General features: G+C 44.4%; 1 protein-coding gene across 4 annotated transcripts in view; it reads right to left on the reverse strand.

The window, feature by feature from the left end:
• Positions 1-18,340, reverse strand: part of PREX1 (phosphatidylinositol-3,4,5-trisphosphate dependent Rac exchange factor 1) — a 232,794-nt gene that overhangs the window by 122,578 nt on the left and 91,876 nt on the right. For all 4 annotated transcript variants that reach the window (XM_050917249.1, XM_050917248.1, XM_050917247.1 and 1 more), the window contains 3 exons: positions 14,782-14,853; positions 8,745-8,867; positions 2,201-2,305 (listed from right to left, as the gene is read on the reverse strand). In XM_050917249.1, the coding sequence (XP_050773206.1) occupies positions 2,201-2,305; positions 8,745-8,867; positions 14,782-14,853 (300 nt within the window). The remainder of the gene's footprint in view (positions 1-2,200; positions 2,306-8,744; positions 8,868-14,781; positions 14,854-18,340) is intronic.

Genomic DNA, 18,340 nt, shown 5'->3' on the forward strand with positions numbered 1-18,340 from the left:
GTAAGAAAAGTAAATCCAAACCCAACCAAGTCCAGGTAAAAGGGTCAGAGTTGTTCCATAACTCATTCAACGTGTATTTGAAAGAATCACAAAACCTTCCAGTCAACCAAAGTTAAGTTTTATGTTTGTAACAAAGCCTCAAACAAGCCAAACTTCATCTGCTTTGTTCATTAAGAACATTTTCCTAGTGCATCATTCATTATAGTGGCCCAGAAGCACTCTGAGCATTGGTGCTTTTTTGGCTGTAGGTTTAATCTTCTCTCCATTTTTAAACAGCCCTCACAGACACCATTTATCAACAGCCCTGAACGATATTTTTACATACAATCTCCTGCACAATAACCACTCTCCAGGCTATTCTAGATCTGTGGTGCTTGCTACCAGCTCATAAAGCTCTCCGTTCAATTTTCCAAGAGTCTCGTCTGATTCAGTCCTTCCCAGGCCTCTTTTCCGCCAAGCGCTCCAACACCGGATCAAAATTGCCATTTAAATCTTCCTAAGTTTTCAGATATATTCCCAGATCTTCTGAGGCTGGGCTCTATATTTCACCAGCTGTGAGAGGGCACCCAGGCCAAATCCATTCACACAAGCAATGCTTTGTATTCTAATGTAACCCTTGTTGTAGGGTGATATTATAATGTGGGCTTTCATGGGAGATTGGGGATGGAAGGAATTACAGCAGCCATAGCAAAGCACAGGCTTTAGTGTTTTACCCATATTTACAGCTATTTTAAGAATCTTTTGAATCCAGGTGCTACAGAAAATGACAGTTGGCAGCACATCATCTCTTACTCTGGGCCTCCTGCCCAGTTTGCCGGTTGAGGCCAACAACATAGCTAAAGCTTTTTGTCTCTGTTAGCCCAATTAGTAGGTGCAGAGAACACTCTGAAACAATGGTCATATGCACTTTTCTCTCTAGACCAGGGGCAACCTTCGGCATGTGGCCCATCAGGGTAATCCACTGGTGGGCCGCAAGACATTTTGTTTACGTTGATCATCCACAGGCGTGGCCCCCTGCAGCTCCCAGTGACTATGGTTTGCTGTTCCCGGCCAATGTGAGCTGCGGGAAGCAGTGGCCAGCAAGTCCCTGCAGCCCACGCCACTTCCCGCAGCTCCCATTGCCCGGGAATGGCAAACCATGAACACTGGGAGTTGCAGGGGGCCGTGCCTGCGAACAGTCAATGTAAACAAAATGTCTCGCGGCCCGCCAGCAGATTACTCTGATGGGCCACGTGCCGAAGGTTGCTGACTCCTGGTCTAGACCTTCTCCCAAATAATCTTTCCTTTGCAGTGATACACAGAGGAGCCAACAGGCTAGAAGGAGACACTTCAGTGCTTCAAAACCACAGTGACATTATGGGACTAACTCAAACTCACAAGAGTGAAGAGGGCCTGAATACTTAAGGGAATGAACTCTTGTTCTCCATGCTTCCTGTTAGGTCTAGGAATTGTGGCTGAAAAGTGCCCAGAGGATGAGGGCCTACCTGGAAAGGACATTCATTCAGAAGGGGCTTCTGCTTCTCTATTTAATCTGGAAGGACTGGGCCTTTGGCAAGTGGGAGACAAGTTAGGAATGGAAGAGAATGAAGCCCTCATATGAAGGACCACATTTTCAAAATGGCAGTCTCCTTTCTACCTCAAGGCATGCAGTAAGAACTTAGCCTAACATCCTGAATCACCCTATCAGCTGGTGGCAACTCTCACTTCCAATACTTGTCCCCATGGTTGGGAACAAGGGAGAGATGACTTGGAATCAAGGAAGAAGAGAGGAGGATGTTGGAGGGAGGAAATGCCACCAAAGAAACAGAAAATAATCAAGAAGTGCAGTTCACTTTTTTGGGAGGGAGCTCTGTTTATTGGTTAGAGCATGGAGTGGGAAATCAGATCCACTGGGGTTCTAGTCCTAATTCTGCCACTGACTTGTTGGGCAACTCATTTAATTATCTGTGGGTCAACTCATCTCTGGCCTAAACGGAAACAATCTCCTATTGAAATTGCTCGTTCCAGGGCTGAATTTAGTTCTGTGACTCAGTTTGCCAATCAAAACAATGGGCATATTAATATCTACCCTCCCAGCAGCTGTAAGGCTTGAATGGTTCATGTCTGCAAAGTGCTTTGAGCCCCTAGGACATGAAAGTTTCCTAGTAAGTATAGTACAAAGTTGGATTGTTACGTGCAAAATACTAGAGACGATGCTCACCAGGAGGAATGCTCTCACTGCTGGAATCTTGTTCAGTTCCATTAGGAGCCTGAGTGCTTTCTCATGGTTGCTGCAATATTCCTCATATACAAAGAACTTGTCTTTCTGCAAGAAAAAAATAACACATGTTGACTCAGAGTGTGATTGCATGGACAGAACTGGTTTGCGTATTTTCTCTCAGAATAATACAAATTAAATACTTTACAAAGGAGTCTGAATTTAGGCACAACATTAACAACAAATGGAGGTGCTCCTCTAATTCCTTACCTACTGTGCTGTAAAAACATACATGATCCTTCTGGCCATACACATGATGTTATGCCCACAAACTGAAATTAAATCTCCTTGTTAAAGTACAAGCAGCAGCTGGTAGTACCATGTTCTACTTTATTTAAACCACAGGGTGAGAGTAATGGTAGAATTTTTCCAGTGTAATAGATTAGAGATGCAGAGCACCCTGCAAACATCACTTATTTGGAGAACAACATGGAATATTTTACAGCAAAGCAACAAAAAACATTTCCAGCACCTTGCAGTTTAAAGGCCCTTGTGCCATGCACCCACCCATATCCAGGGACCAGACACAATCTGTCCCAGACTATGAGAAGGGCACTTTTAGAAGTAGTATCTTGCAGGTTTTGGTCCATATAGATCTTCCTCCGCAAGCTGCAGATTAGATACTTTCAGACTTTAACAGCTTTATTTATGTAGATATGCACAGATCCATGCAAAAACTATGGCTGTTTGAAACAGTTAAGCAACATGGATCCGGAGAAATATAGCTGCATTCCCTAAAACCTCATGGAAGAGAAACTGTGTTTACACACTGATACAGGAGGCTAACTCAGCATTTAGGTCAACAGTTTGAGGGCTGGACATGTGCTCATGAACAAAGTAAAGTGCTGCTTGGTTTTATACCAAAGGATTGCTGATCTGATGGGGCATTTGTTTCTCCTTTTATTGATGGGTGTAGAGCTAACACTAAATTGATTTCTCCCCAAACACAATAATACCAATGGCATAAGGCAAACAAAGCAGAAGCCACAAAGAAATTGGAGTGAGATGCGGGCAAGCAGATGCTCTGGACCTTTATCTCTCAGCTGCATGGCTCACATTGGTATATGGCTTTAATCCTGGAGAATTCGATAGAAAGGGAGGCTCCAGACCACCAGACACAGGAAAAAGCAGGCTGGATGCATGACACACATGGATGGAGGGAACTGGGAGTCATGCTGATTGTGTCTTTGAAAGAGCAAGTTAAAGAAGGAGAAGCTGGGCATGTGAGTTCCTCCAATATTTGTTCTTCTTGACTCCCTCATGCAGCTCCAGATGCACAGGAGCAGCACGCTTGAAAACTAGCTTCCTAGAAATAGCATCCATTAGCATGACAGCATCTGCTTCAGATCAGGAGAAGAGCTTGTATCAATGCAACAGGAGCTAATGTCATTGCTCAGGTTACTGACTGCAGCATCATGCGTTCCACATTCTGAGAGGTTATATTTGTATCGTTACAAAATCACCCTGCTAAACTTGACTTAGTATAATAATTATACACATAGCAGAGTGCTTTTATCAAGTCCTTTCCAGCTGTCTTTCATGCATAAGACCCACAAGTATGAGAGCTATGCTTTAAATTACTCTGTGTCTGAAGTGTTTAATTTCCTCTCTGGGTGACATGGAGGTTTCCCTCCTTCCCATCGATGAAGAAATGATCAGTTCAATAATTACAGATGTTATCCTCTGGAATGCTGAGCCTACAGTTACCACTACCTTAGAGTGCAGTTATGGTCAGACAAGGGACTGTGTAAAAATGACACCTTCTTATTCAGCAGATCTGCTCCCCATGTGCATCCAGACCCAGAGATGCTGTACTGACAAAAATAAATATTTACTGCTCTGAATTGGAATATTCCTAAAAGCCTTGTTCCCCCATATTCTCTCTGAGCCTTGCATGGAGTCCTTGGAGTGGGAGGAGAAAGAAGTTCCCCTCAAAGGAGCCCCTCAGCTTTTGGGCCCCGATTCATCAAAGCATTTAAGCACACATTTAATTTTAACCAAGCGGTCCTTTCCATCCTTCTTCAGGAACTTAAGCACATTCCTAAATGCTTCGAGATTGCTTGATTCCAGTGTACTTAGGGGATTCTGCATTAACTTGCCTCATCCTTGAAACAGCATTGTCTGATCATATTCACACAGCATTAGGCAAACAGCAGACGTATCTAATTCAAATTAATAGGAGCTCAGAAAATGGATAGAATCAAATAAGCCAGCACTGCTGAACTGGAGGTTGGAGCTACATGTGGTCCATCTATACCCTATTTTTGATACTCTTCCTTTCCAACAGTCAGTAAGGTTCCTACATAGACCTAGTGGCTTGGTTAGTCAGTAACTTGTCTTCATCATTGCTGATTAGGGTGACCAGATGTCCCGATTTTATAGGGACAGTCCTGATATTTGGGGCTTTTTTTAATACGGGCTCCTATTACCCCCCACTCCCTGTCCCGATTTTTCACACTTGCTATCTGGTCACCCTACTGCTGATCCAAGGCGGAACGAAGGCTAAGGCTGGCCTCCAGTGCAGGTCAGTTGCCATAGATATACATCAATAGATGTTGCTTGACTGACTTGTGGCTAATTGTTGTGACATTAATGGGAAGTCCCATTGTTCCAGCAGTCATGTAAAAATAACAGAGAACTCAAAGTCCCATGAAAGTGCTTGTGTTGTGAGGGTTTTTTGTGGGAGATGGGGAGTTCTGTGCTTTGTTCGGACCACAAGTTATATGGAGGCAGATGCTGCTTGGCCTCGGAGGTTATATCACTGTCAGCAGGTAGTTCTCTGTGATCCAGGAATCTGCACACAGACTTCCTGTACTGCTTCCACCCGACATGAATCAGCTCTGGCAATAACAGAGACCAAGCTCTGGCCAGCTCTGTGCATTTCTGGTCCGCAGACAGCCTGATGTTTCCATGGTCTGCATAAAAGAGCCTTTATGACAAGGAAACTCAGGAAAAACGTTTAGAGTTCAGAAATCCAAGGGAAATGTCAGAAAGAGACACCATTAGCCTGTGGGCACTTGAGTCCTGGGATTCTCACTCTATTTGCTGAATTTAGGAGCATTTTTTTAAAACAGCTATCTGCTGCAGGGGAACAGCTGTGCTAACATCTGGCAGGTGACATGGAAGTGGCACTTGTAATCAGGAACAATGATGAACTTGCTATTAAGTCAGGTGATCATGAAGATACATGGGCACATTCAGGTCACAGGCTTTATCTAACTTCCTCACCACTAACCTCCTTTGGGTAATGCTATGACTTGACCATAATGAAAAACAATGTGGTGAGAGTGATGTTTGGATTCACAAAACCTTTAGTGATTTTCAGATGCAATTCAGGGAAATCCATCTATTCATTCTACTCTATTTGCTAGGGGGACCCAGAGACTTACGAAATTTATTTTCAGAATATTTGTTATCTCAAGGTTTTCTCCCTCCTGCATCTAGGTTGTTTGCTCACTTGTCAAACTGGCTAACAACACATGCTGTGGAAAAAGTGTCAGCTCTACAGCTATGTCCCAGAATTGCATCTCTTGGGGATCATCGTTGGCTTTTTCCCTTCAAAGCCCAGAGTGATCCATCCTTTGTTCTCCTTGTGACAAAATAATGCCCACCATTTTGCTGAAACTACGCAATGACTCCATGGAAAACTGCTGAGAACAACGGTACTTCTACAGTACAGCTTGCTCACATGTGCCACCATTTCATTAGAATAGTACCAATTACAGACATGGGGCACTGGTAGCCTGAGCAAAGAGGGGAACTGGAGATCTGCTTTAAACCCAGGCCATTGCATTAGAAATCTCACTGCCAGTTGCCAGGGTATCATTACTTAAATCTGCATTGTGGCAAGACACAGGCCCTGAGAATTAGCCCTTTCTGTCTTCCACCTTGCTGCACTTCAGGCTGTATATTATCTTCCGAGCTCCAGCAGGACCCCACATACTAAGAAATTGCTTTCTCCCCCTTTGCTAATCTTCTCTTGGTCCTTGCTTGCCTGGAACTAAATGGCAATAGTGTCTCCCAGCATTCTTTCTGCATCTCCTTAGAACTGGAGCCCTAGGTGGACACACATAGCAATTATGGTTATGACTAGACTTGACTGTATATTCTGAACTGGAAGGAGTTTGACTCACTGCAGTGTATGGACTGCAGGCCTTTGTCTCTTGGGGAGTGTGGGACAGAATCGTGTAGACATTATGAGTAGTGCATTGTACTAGCTTCAGTGCAAATTGATGTAGAATGTGCCAGTCCATTAGACTCCAATACAAGAGAAATTTGCAGTAGCACTCATCCATCTGGCATTATTGTCTAATCAGTGGTTCTGAACCAGGGGCCAGGGGCCTCTTGGGAGGCCGCGAGCAGGTTTCAGGGGATCTGTCAAGCATGGCCAGTGTTAGATTTGCTAGGGCCCAGAGCAGAAAGTCAAAGTCCCGCCGCATGGGACCGCAGCCTGGGACACCAAGCCCCACCACTCGAGGCTGAAGCCAAAGCCTGAAGAACTTAGCTTCATGATGCTCCATGGTGTGGGGCCCCGGGCAATTGCTCTGCTTGCTACCCTTTAACGCCGGCCCTGGCTTTTCTATGCAGGAAAACTGTTGTTGTGGCACAGCTGGGCCGTGCAGTTTTTATAGCGGGGGAGGGGGGGATCAGAAAGAAAATGGTTAAGAACCTCTAGTCTAATAATTTCTCTATTGCACATCTATGTATATTTCATTAATAAGGGGTATTTGATTAAGAATTAATTACTAAACATTTCAATAACAAAGTTATACGTCAATGGTTTTCAACCTTTTTTCATTTGCAGACCCCTAAAAAATTTCAAATGGAAGTGCAGACCTCTTTAGAAATCTTAGACATAGTCTGCGATCCGCCAGGGGTCTGCAGACCGCAGGTTGAAACTGACTGTTATACAATATTTCTTGACATGTAGTTGTAGCTGTGTCGGTCCCAGGATATTAGAGAGACAAAAAGTGGGCAAGGTCTGGAAGAAGAGCGCTGTGTGGCTCGAACACTTGTCTCTCTTACCAACGGAAGTTGGCCCAATAAAAGATACTACCTCATCCACCTTGTGACTCTATACAATACGACATTTATACACGAAACTATAGTCAGTGAGGTTAGTGGGATTATACACCAGGGCTGAATTTGGGTGTATGACAATATACTAACATTTCTGTGGAATCAATGCTATTATATAAGAAACCCTGCAGTTTTCCATCATCCCCAAGGGAACATCCTGTTTTAGTATCTCCAGTTAATAACTGTAAAATAAACATCTCCACTTAATTGTAAAATAAACATCTGATCATTAGTATGTCCCATTGTCAGGCAACGATACTAGCAGGTGTTCAATATATGGACCATAAGGACAAACACCTGTCAGGGATGATCTAAATGGACTTAGTCCTGCCTCTGCACGGGGGGTGGACTACATGACCCCTTGAAGTCTGGTCCAACTCTACATTTCTATGATTTGTTGTTCTCCTGTGTGTTTGCATAGTTTTAATATGGTGCGGCCTCACTCCTCACTAGAGCCTCTGAGCACTACTACAATATAAATAATATGTTCTACTACTAGTAATAATATTTACATGATTGTCATGTCATAAATAAACAAACATATGCAAAGGCAGCAGGTGCTGTGGTTTTATGACTAACGAAAGGCTGTATAAATTCTGTGCACTCAGACAGACCAAGTACACCATAAAGTCTGGATCATCCCAGATTATTGAAGCATGATGGAATAGATATGAATGGAGCATTGCTGCTGTTGAATATAGTTATTAGAGTTCTCAGCAAGGATGTTATGTGGGAGGTTTCTGATTTTCAAATGCCTTGGGAGTGCAGTTGCACATAAAAAATGTCCACGCAACTGTGTGTTATTGTATGCAAATCAGATAACTTTGCATGCAAATGGCATGTGAGTGAGATGTTAATCAAGTCATACACATTCATAATTACTTGTCTTGCACGCACAGTTAGTGTATTTTATGCATAAATTAGTCTTGGAATTGCACATTGAAATGTTTGAAAATCAAGCCTTCATTGTTTAACCAAGTTATTAAGGAGAACTGCTACAGTAGGAGCCTTGGTTTTGAATTTTCAGTTTTTTGTGCATTAAAACATAGAGATTTTTGCATTGATTCTATTTAGAATGGAGATGCTCTTTTAAAATTTTTAGAACCAAAGAAAATAAACTCTTAGTAAAATGTGATCAGCTGGATGAGAAGAAAAGAAAACAGAAATTCTATGCAAGGGGAAGAGGAACAATTTCTAAAAATACCTCCTTGTTTTGCTGGGTTTGATCTAGTTTCCATTGTTCCAGTCTCATTCACAAAGGTTTTTCCCACCCCACATAGTATGTTCATAAAAGATACACATTGTCATGGTACAGTTACCAAAACTAAGAGATTAGGGCTAGCTAAGGGACATGGGAGCATGTGACAGGAAGCTGCATTTACAGATAGCATTAAGTCATTGTACTCACAAATTTTAAGAAAACATTTCCCAGTTCATGCTGAGACTGAGGTTCTGGTTGTAAACAAAATTCCAGGGCAGCCAAGAACTCCTTGTGAACATCAAGAATGTCTTCGATGTTGGAAAACAAGATCTGAAATACCAAGAGAAATCCAGTGTTAACTGTTGATGAAGGTTGGGGTGTCTTATTAAGGTAGAAGTGCCTAAATACAGTGCCTATATACTGCTGCCAGGAAGCAACCAAAATCAATAGGAGTGGCTGCATTTTAAAATGTCTCTGGAGTATGGATGATTATGTGCCTTTCACACTCTCAGCCTTCCCACAGGGAGGATCTTAGTTTTGCTTGTGCCATTGACCTATGTAAATAAAGATGAACTTTCCAAGGCCTGATAATCATCATTGGCCTTTGTCAGTTCTATAGAAGGTTTCTCACAAATTCTCAAGAAGGTAAATGGGAAATACCATGTGGGCTCACAAAGGCCAAACTCACATTAAAGGAGAAGGCAAAAAAGCCCTCTGCCTTCCCCTCCTACTCATGACAAATCAACTTTCAGAGGTAATGTAAGAGGTCATTTGAACACGTCAGCACTTGTGGTCATTAAGGAACCTGTGGTACTTTTTGCACGACATGAAGGGCTAGCAATAATTTTCTAGGCAAACTGGAAGGAGTTATTATTCTTATCCTTTAAATAATTATAATACTATTCGCTTATATACGCCATTTTGTCTGACCCTGCAATGCAGTGTTGCTGTGTGCTGTGAAACAGCAGCCATGTTCCACACCTTTAGTGTATTTTACTAGTGGACAAAGCATTTCCTTCAAACACAGGACCTACTTTTTCAGACCAAAACTAGGCATGTATTTACATATTCACAACTGCACATTAAGGGCCCAATTCCCAGCTTGCACGCGCGCACACACACACACACACACGCACAAGTGCACATGTAGATAAGAGCCTCAGTTCTCTATTACCTTGCTCCTTGCGTTGCTATTTATACTAGAGCAAAATCAATATAGCAGTGCTACCAAATCAGAATAGTAGCATCGTACTCCCACTTTGCACAGATGGAAATGGCCACACAAGCTGCAGGGTAATGGAGAATTAGGCCCCTCATTTGGATATGCACTATTGTGTGTCGGTGCAAGTCGGGCATCTGTGCATCCTTTTACTAGATAAGTATCTTGCTAGCCATGTGTGAACACAATTTCAATTCAGGTGTGAAAAAAGTCCCCTGGGGTGTAGTATGCTGACAGAGTTCTCTGGGAGAAAGGTGCTACAAACATGCAAGCTGTATAATATCTAGTTATCACCATATGAAATAGGAAGAGAAACCATGAGTGGAAGTGGAAATGGAGGTGCTGGAATGCTACCATAAAGAGAGAGGAGTCCCGACAAACGAGTGACCCAGCTAGGCTATAAGCATTGGCAGGGCCGGCTCCAGTGTTTTTGCTGCCTCAAGCGGAGAAGAAGACAGAAAAGAAAAACAAAGCCCCGATCGGCGGCACTTGGGCAGCAGCAGCTCTACTGCCAACGCTTCGTTCTTCGGTGGCAGGTCCTTCCCTCAGAAAGGGAGAGAGGGACCCACCGCCAAATTGCCGGAGGTGCCGCCTCTCTCCGTTGGCCGCCCCAAGCACCAGCTTGCTGCGCTGGTGCCTGGAGCCGGCCCTGAGCACTGGCAGTCTCTAGAGGACAGGCTTAGCAGGCAGGCTGTATACAAAAGCCTCATCTGGGATATGTGTGTTACACTATATTTTCCAATCCTTTCTTCTAACCAGGCTACTGTCAAAGGGAAGGAATGCGGTGAAGTCAAGCCATTTCTCACACTGCAAACAGCCTCCGAGCTCTGGCTTCATCAATAAGTGACAATCTTGTGATGTAAACAATACCAAGGAGAAATGGCTTCCGGTTTCCAAACATTCACTGAGTGAAGTGCAGGAGACTCAGAAGCTCCCGGCACTTCCCACCCCACATTTTAGCTATCAGGCATGCTCTCAGTTGTAGATTGGAATTTACCCATTGGCTATGATATCACATGCTTCAGCCAGAGTTAATGTGATATTAGCCACTCACGGGAGGAATCACCTTGAGCTCGAGTACTAACTCTCTTCAAGACAGGTATGAAGTCCATTTCCTCCTATGACCAGTTTGTGTCTGGTCCCTGCCAGCATGTGCAAGATTGAGGATTCAAAGAGCTTTCCACTCTACATTAGGAGAGACACAACTGTGTCTCTCTAAGGCAGAAGTGGGCAACCTGCGGCCCATGGGCCGCACACAACCCATCAGGGTAATCCACTGGGAGGCCGTGAGACAGTTTGTTTACACTGAGCATCCACAGGTACGGCAGCCTGCAGCTCCCAGTGGCCACAGTTTGCCGCTCTTGGCCAATGGGAGCTGCAGGAAGTGTTGTGGGCCTCAGGGATGTGCTGGGAGCCCTTCCCGCAGCTCCCATTGGCCGGGAATGGCGAATCGCAGCCACTGGGAACTGCGGGCAGCCGTGTCTGCGGACGCTCAATTTAAACAAACTGTCTCACAGCCCGCCAACGGATTAGCCTGAGGGGCTGCATGCAGCCTGCGGGCTGCAGGTTGCCCACCACTGCTGTAAGGTTCTCAAGGGGGCAGTGCCACAGTCCTCTCCCGCTTCACACTTGTTGGCTGGATGTGCAGAGGAGAGCATGCTGCATCCTCCTAATGGAACTGCACTGTACATGCTCTCCCCGTTCACTGCAGGAGGCTCAGAGCTTGCCTTAGAACAGGGGTTCTCAACCTCTTTCTTTCTGAGCCCCTCCCAACATGCTATAAAAACACCACAGCCCACTTGTGCCACAACAACTGGTTTTCTGTATATAAAAGCCAGTGCTGGTGTTAGGGAGTAGCAAGCAACACAATTGCCTGGGGAAGCTACATTTCTCAGGCTTCATCTTCAGCCCCAGGTGGTGGGGCTCAAGGCCCTGAGCTTCAGCCCCATGTAGAGAGGCTTTGGCTTTCTGCCCTCGGCCTCAGGGAGTCTAACCTTGGCCCTGCTTGGCAGATCCCCTGAAACCTGCTCACGGCCCCCAAGGGGGCCCTGGACCCCTGGTTGAGAACCACTGACTTAGAACACTGGAGCCCTGCCCCATCCCCAATGCAGGCCTGTGTCTTAAAGCCACCATCTGGCTCAAAAAATATCAAGCATTCCAACATGGCGAATTTGCACTGCTGGCCTTTGAACAGCTCGCTGTGGTCCACCAAAGAAAGCAGAGGAAGGAGGAGAGGAACACAAGCTTCTCTCTCCACAGAGGGACTGTTTGTTTGCTTCCAGAAAATTCCCAGTGCAAATCCTTGCAGAACATACCACAGCTCTCCAGCTCAGCTGCAACTGATGTTATGGTATGTTAGCCTCTGTTGCATGGCCAGGAGGAAAGCTGTGCCAGAAGGAGATTAGCAAGGAAGAGGAAAACATCTGTCAGGCATGACTTTACCCTACAAGGAGCAGTCTTCAAGGAGGTATTTTATGATCCAAGGAATATCTGCTGTGTAATATACTGTGTTCTGTGATGGCCAATGGAATCCAGGCTTCTTAGGTAACAAAGGTCATTTGAGGCTAAAGGGGGCAGAGGGGTCTTCCCTAACTTTGCTAAAAAGTCTGTTTGATATGAAGTTTCTATTTCCTAGCATGATAGGGGGAGGGATAGATCAGTGATTTGAGCATTGACTTGCTAAACCCACAGTTGTGAGCTCAGTCCTTGAGGGGGCCATTTAGGGATCTGGGGCAAAAATCTGTCTGGAGATTGGTCCTGCTTTAAGCAGGGGGTTGGACTAGATGACCTCCTGAGGTCCTTTCCAACCCTGATAGTCTATGTCAGGGATCTGCAGCTGGAGACTTGCCTATCCCCAACAGTTGTATCACTTTAGTTATATCAGTACAGTAAAAGTGGGACAACCCATAGTGTGGCTGCAGTTATAGCCATATACCCAGTGCTTTATGCTGGGATAGCTATTGCCATAGGGAAAGGTGAACTAAGCTATATGTATGTGAGACACCTTTATGGTGCTATAACTGCATCCAGACTAGAGCTTGTATCAATATAATTATTTCAGTAAAACATCACCCCTCAAACCGAAATAGTTATATTGGTACAAAAACTGTGTATAGACCAGGCCTGGGACTGGTCTCCAACCACCTAAAATGTCAGGTGTAGGAGAGATCTACAGTGCTAGTACTGACAATGTTATCCCAGCTGGTCCTAAAAGACATTTTCTTCCTTTGCTTTGCAGTGAGTAACAGACAAAATACTCTAAACTTCCCTCCAGACATTCGCACTGCAGGAAGAGGGAGAGGAGGAGAGAGATTCATCTTTAAACAGGCTTCCAAGCCATTTATACACTCTTCACCATATGTGCCATCAGCCAGCCAGGGTGCTAGCTATCTCACAGCTCCCTGGTAACCAGAGATACAGAGCACAAGTGGGCACCTGCCTCCACAGGGCACCAGAGAGGAACATCATGGGGAGGCCAAGAAGAAAAAGCTCCTGGATGCAGGAAAGACACTGAAACTGCTTCTGGTGGGAACAGAAAGGAGGAAATAACGTTCATACTGTGCTGCTATGAACTCAACTCCACTGTAATGTAAAAAGACCCTTCATTTCCAAAGGGAAGCTCTGTTACTGCAAACTGGTTAACATAATAATAACCATTAATAAGGAAGAGCCTTTAAAGACTTCATCATGAAAGTCCTCTGGGCACCTAGTGAAAGAATAAACCGAAAATGTAATGGTGCATCCCCAGAGAGGGGCAATGGAACTTCAGCACAAATCCATTTAATCAGCAGAGAAAATGAGGAGTTTTCTGGATGGGCTGGTGGTTGTTGCATTTGGTTATGAAACAGTCATAATTAGCACATGTTTTAGTACTAAATGAATAATAGCAGCAAGAATAACATTCAGCAGCACCTTTGTTCATTCGTCAGAGCTGCAAATTCGTGTGTGGGTTTATTAGTTTATTTTTTACATATTCTGCAGTAGTCAGGATCTGTAGTCACTAGTCACTGCACGTGTTATTCCCCTCAACACATGCTCTCCGCTGATGGGTGACACTTCTGCCTTGCTAACAGGCCAGGCTAGACTGCACAGGGAATGCTTAGGGACTCCAGATGACTCTTGCCTTCAGTCTGCCAACCGTGGCAGCCTCAGTTGCTCACCTGTCCGCTTCTTTCTCAAGCCTCTCCATGCTTTTCCCAACTCCCCTCCCACTCCCGCCATGCACAGGAAAAACTCCTTGCTAAAATCTGTACCCTTATTCTTTAAAATCCCTCCTTCTAACCCACCCTGTTGCACCCAATCATTCCCAGGTGGCACAGGTGGACTAAGCAGTGAGCTCTGACTTCTGCTTTTTGGCTAAACTCTGTTCATTTTATTGCCAACCCATCCCCAGATCATCTGGCTTGGTTTGTGCCACCCATCTGTCCTGTCTGACATGTAGATAGTGAGTTGTCTGCAGCAAGGCCTACTGTTACTGACTGCACACCGAATAGCACAACAGAGTCCTAATCATTGATTAGGGTCTCTAGACATTACAGTAATACTAACATATGAAAGGGAGGAACCAACTCTGGGGAAAACAAGGGGTGTTAACTCCTTGTTCGTGTCATGATGAGGATGCTGCTGCTGTCACCTTGTTTATTACTGTCAGATCCTCTGTTCTTTAAAGCTCATGGCAAAGTTTCCGTTGATTTCATTGCTACAGGAGCAAGCCCCAGTTCAGTTTATAAACCTTAGATTAATGGCTGATGCTCTAGTACTTCCATTTCTTCCTGCCACAAATTTCACTTGCCTACAGGTCCCCAAAATTGTTTTTAAGTAAAATTCCTACAAGACAAATGTCACTCGCAAAATGTTCATGAAGAACCAATGAAAAACAAGTGTGAATCTGACCTATGGGTGTTTGGTTTCTCATTCATTGAAATGTTCGTGAATAATTTCCCCCAGGATTCTCTGCCGCTGATTATGAGTTCTTCACATAAACTAATAAAACTGCCAATAAAATGAGAAAGCTGGAAGAAGTACCTTGATATTCTCCTCTGTTATGTATTTCTCGGCTTTGTCCACAGCGTTCTGTCTGATTCTATGCAGAAATGCCTGAAGGAAAAGAAAAACGGATTATTTTCAAATGGCTTAATACTGCTTGAGTTCACTGCTTGTGCCTTCTGGCTTTTCCCTAGCATCCAGCCACACAAGTATGATGTTATAACACAACAGACCGATCACTTCTAAGACTTGAATCTAAACGTACCTCATGTCATTACTACGATTGTTAGACTGAGCTTAGCATTCCAGGTACACAAAAGGCATTTCCTTAAAGATGTTTGGGTTTTGCCTTGTGACAAATGTCTTGCCTCAGAAGCTCTACTTGCTCTTTTTGACTTAAATATCTGTTAGCAGACCAATGGGAGGAACTGTTTGTTTATTCTCTTGAAGGCTTCCTCTCTCTCCTGTGACTGGACTTGGGGAGGCAAAATGCCTGTCTCCCATCAAGATATATGAACTGCAAGGAACAACAAAGGATGATCGTGTTGCAGAGGCTGAGGGCATGTCAGAGCTAGGAACTGGGGCTATAGACGATCTCAGCATACCCAGAATTTGGGGAAGGGAAATGGAAACCTGCAAATGAGGCCTGGGTTGCATTTTCATTTCCATTTCATTTTACCTGGACTAGTTTAAAGGTGCAGTCAAAACAACATCAGAACTTTTCACCTCTGCCCAGGCTCCCCCATTCAGTACATCTCTGGCTGTGAAATTCAATCCAATAAAAAGTTCGGGTCCGGATACAAATGGACAGTGATTCCAATATCCATCATTAGATTTCTGTTCAGACTACTGCTAGTGAGGGGCCGTCTGCATTTACACTGAATATATTTGACCACAACATGTTTGATCCAGTTATAAGGATTTAGCAGAGGACATTGGCGATGCAGTGATGGGGTTAAAAGCCTCCCTGGAGGTGAGAAGAAGAGAATTTTACCCTCCAAGGCATCCTGGCAGACACAGACAAGCAGTTGCAGGGTAGGCTGACTGAGTGGGAAGCTAGAGGAGGGAACCTGCTGGGATCAATTAAAGTGATCCCAACAAAAAAGGGGAGAGAGTTTTTCCTGTCTGTCCTTTTTAGTGGTTTCTATACTCACCTCCTACGCAAAAGGCTGAGCCCTGGGGAGTGTTGCAAGCAGGGGAAGAAGAGGCTTTTCTTACCCACCTGAGACAGAGGGGGATTTGTGTCGTTCCTTTGTATGTATGGTACAAAGCTGTCCTGTTACTGAACGATAACAAAAAGCCGTTAAAAGCTGGACTCTTTCTGAGCAGTGTCTATGTCAGCTGATTCAGACCCAGTTTTGATTTGGCTTCATGTGGAGCTGGGCAATTGCCCATAACACCACAGGGAGCTGTGTTGCTGAATCAAACCTGTGGCCTGTGACTGTCTCTGCTTTTAGTTTCTTGGCTAGAAGAGTGTAAGCATGAGCCAGTTATTTGCCCTTCAGTACTGCATGGGCACCACTATATTCCTGCCCAGCCCTGGCCCTCTCTCATTTGTTACTACTGGACCAGAGGGAGAAGAGAATCAGAAGGTGTTCAGACACTACAGGGATGGATGCCAGTACACAACTGACAGCTGGATGGATGGAGAGACAGATTAGGCCTATCGTATATATATAATTTCCCGAATATGGATTCTCAACCTTCACAAATGTCTGGGGTCACAACCACCTTGCTTTTCCCATATGGCTATATGGGAAGAGGATCCTGACTAGATCCCAGCTAGCTATGGGGAGATGGGAGCAGAGTCCCAGGATGGGAAAGTTTGAAAACCACTATTTTTAGGGGACAGAATGTTTTTCTGATGACCCAGGAGCCATTTTATAAGAACCCAGCAAATAACCTTAACCAGTAAGTTTGCTGAAGTCACCCACAATGTTCATGTGCTTCCAAAGTCCTGGCAGCAACTGGGGAAGCCACTGAGATTGTTTGAGATGAACTGTTTAACATGATGAGCAATGGCACCAGGCTCGACAGGAAGTATGTGGGGGAGGGGGTGGAAGAAGAGTATAATGCCTCCCCAGCTCCAGCACTGGGTGTGATAGCTGTGCACTAATTAATAGGCGTCAGATTTATATGAGACAGAAAAGCTGTTTCCCTAATTCTAAAATGATAAACTAAGCAGGGACTCCTGGCTTGCTTTAATACAGGCCCCTCTCGCTGTTTGGAAATAACAAATCCAATTGGAATAATTAATTAATCTACACAATTAGCAAGCTCCACTGGTGACTAATATTTACCAGCATCTAAGTCTCAGCAATGTAGATTTCTAATTATAGAAAGCTGGTAAGAAGGTGCAAATCACATTAGCTATTATGGTCTAGTCAATAAAAAGCAGAGCCTGTGTTAATTTAAAGAACAGCTTTTCTGTGACGCCTGTCTGAAAAGATCATTTAATATGTTTGTGAGAAAGAGAGAGCGAGGGGCACACACAGAGAAAGTGAGATGAAAAAATAGCGAGACACAGAAGGAGAGAGAGAAAAGAAAGAGGGAAAAGCATGCCAAGGGGAAGAGAGAGAATCAGCTTTGTAGACAGACTGTCTAGTCTGTTCCAACCTTCTGATCATCTTGATGTGTATAAACAACAATCTGTCCAGTGTCACTGAAACAAGACGGTTGTTAAATGAGATTGTTGTTGTTTTTTGTCCTGGAAACCTAATAGCCAACTTTTCAAAATGTAACCATAAAAATCTGGACTTACTGGATGCAAAACTATCTGTTCCCTGGTTTTAAATCCCTTTTCTTCTGAAATCAAAGTCTTTTGCAACAGTCACTCAGACTAAAGAAAACAATCCAAATGGTTAAAGAACAGCCCCACAACTAATTTACCGTGCTGTGTTCACATGACAATGCTGCCTTCCTTCCAACCTGCTCCCAAATATGCATGGGAAAATAAGTCCTTTCTAGAGACATTTTGTTAAATGCTCTATGTCAATGCTTCCCATCCTTTGCAGGTAACTCTGTCAGTTTTTACCTGGCTTAGATCACATCTGCACCAGCATCGTCTCCCATTCAGCAGTTGGCATAGGCTCAAGTGCCTGCAATACATATCTTCTTTACCATCCAACATCATCAACAGTACCATCACCCTGGTACCTGGAGATGAAGAATAATTGTTGAGCTCCAGAATGACAAAGGTGATGCTGGTGAGAAGAAGGGAGCACTTTGAACAACCTGTCATGTCCATAATCTCACCCTCCATTAAGGACAATGCTCTCTCAGCATTCAAACAGGCTTCTGCTGTGGCATCCTTCTAGATACCTAAAGATCTGGGGATGCAAAAAATGGCCCCGTCTGTCTCTGACTGGCTAGAAGTCTGTATCCCATCCAACTCTGATTTGGCCACAAAGAGCCATACATTAGTGACCTCTTCACTTAATTCAAAAAGCTTCAGTTGGTTCTGAAGTCAGCCACTGGCTACTCAGAATCCAAGGCTGCAAAGAGCCCCAGCTCCGCACTCTTCACTGGCTACACCGTGAATTCAAGAGTTCGGTCCTGATGCCTTAGACAGGTTGTCAGAGGAACTGTCTCCCTCTGC

This window comes from Gopherus flavomarginatus, chromosome 11, assembly GCF_025201925.1.
Source record: "Gopherus flavomarginatus isolate rGopFla2 chromosome 11, rGopFla2.mat.asm, whole genome shotgun sequence".
Classification (NCBI taxonomy): domain Eukaryota; kingdom Metazoa; phylum Chordata; order Testudines; family Testudinidae; genus Gopherus; species Gopherus flavomarginatus.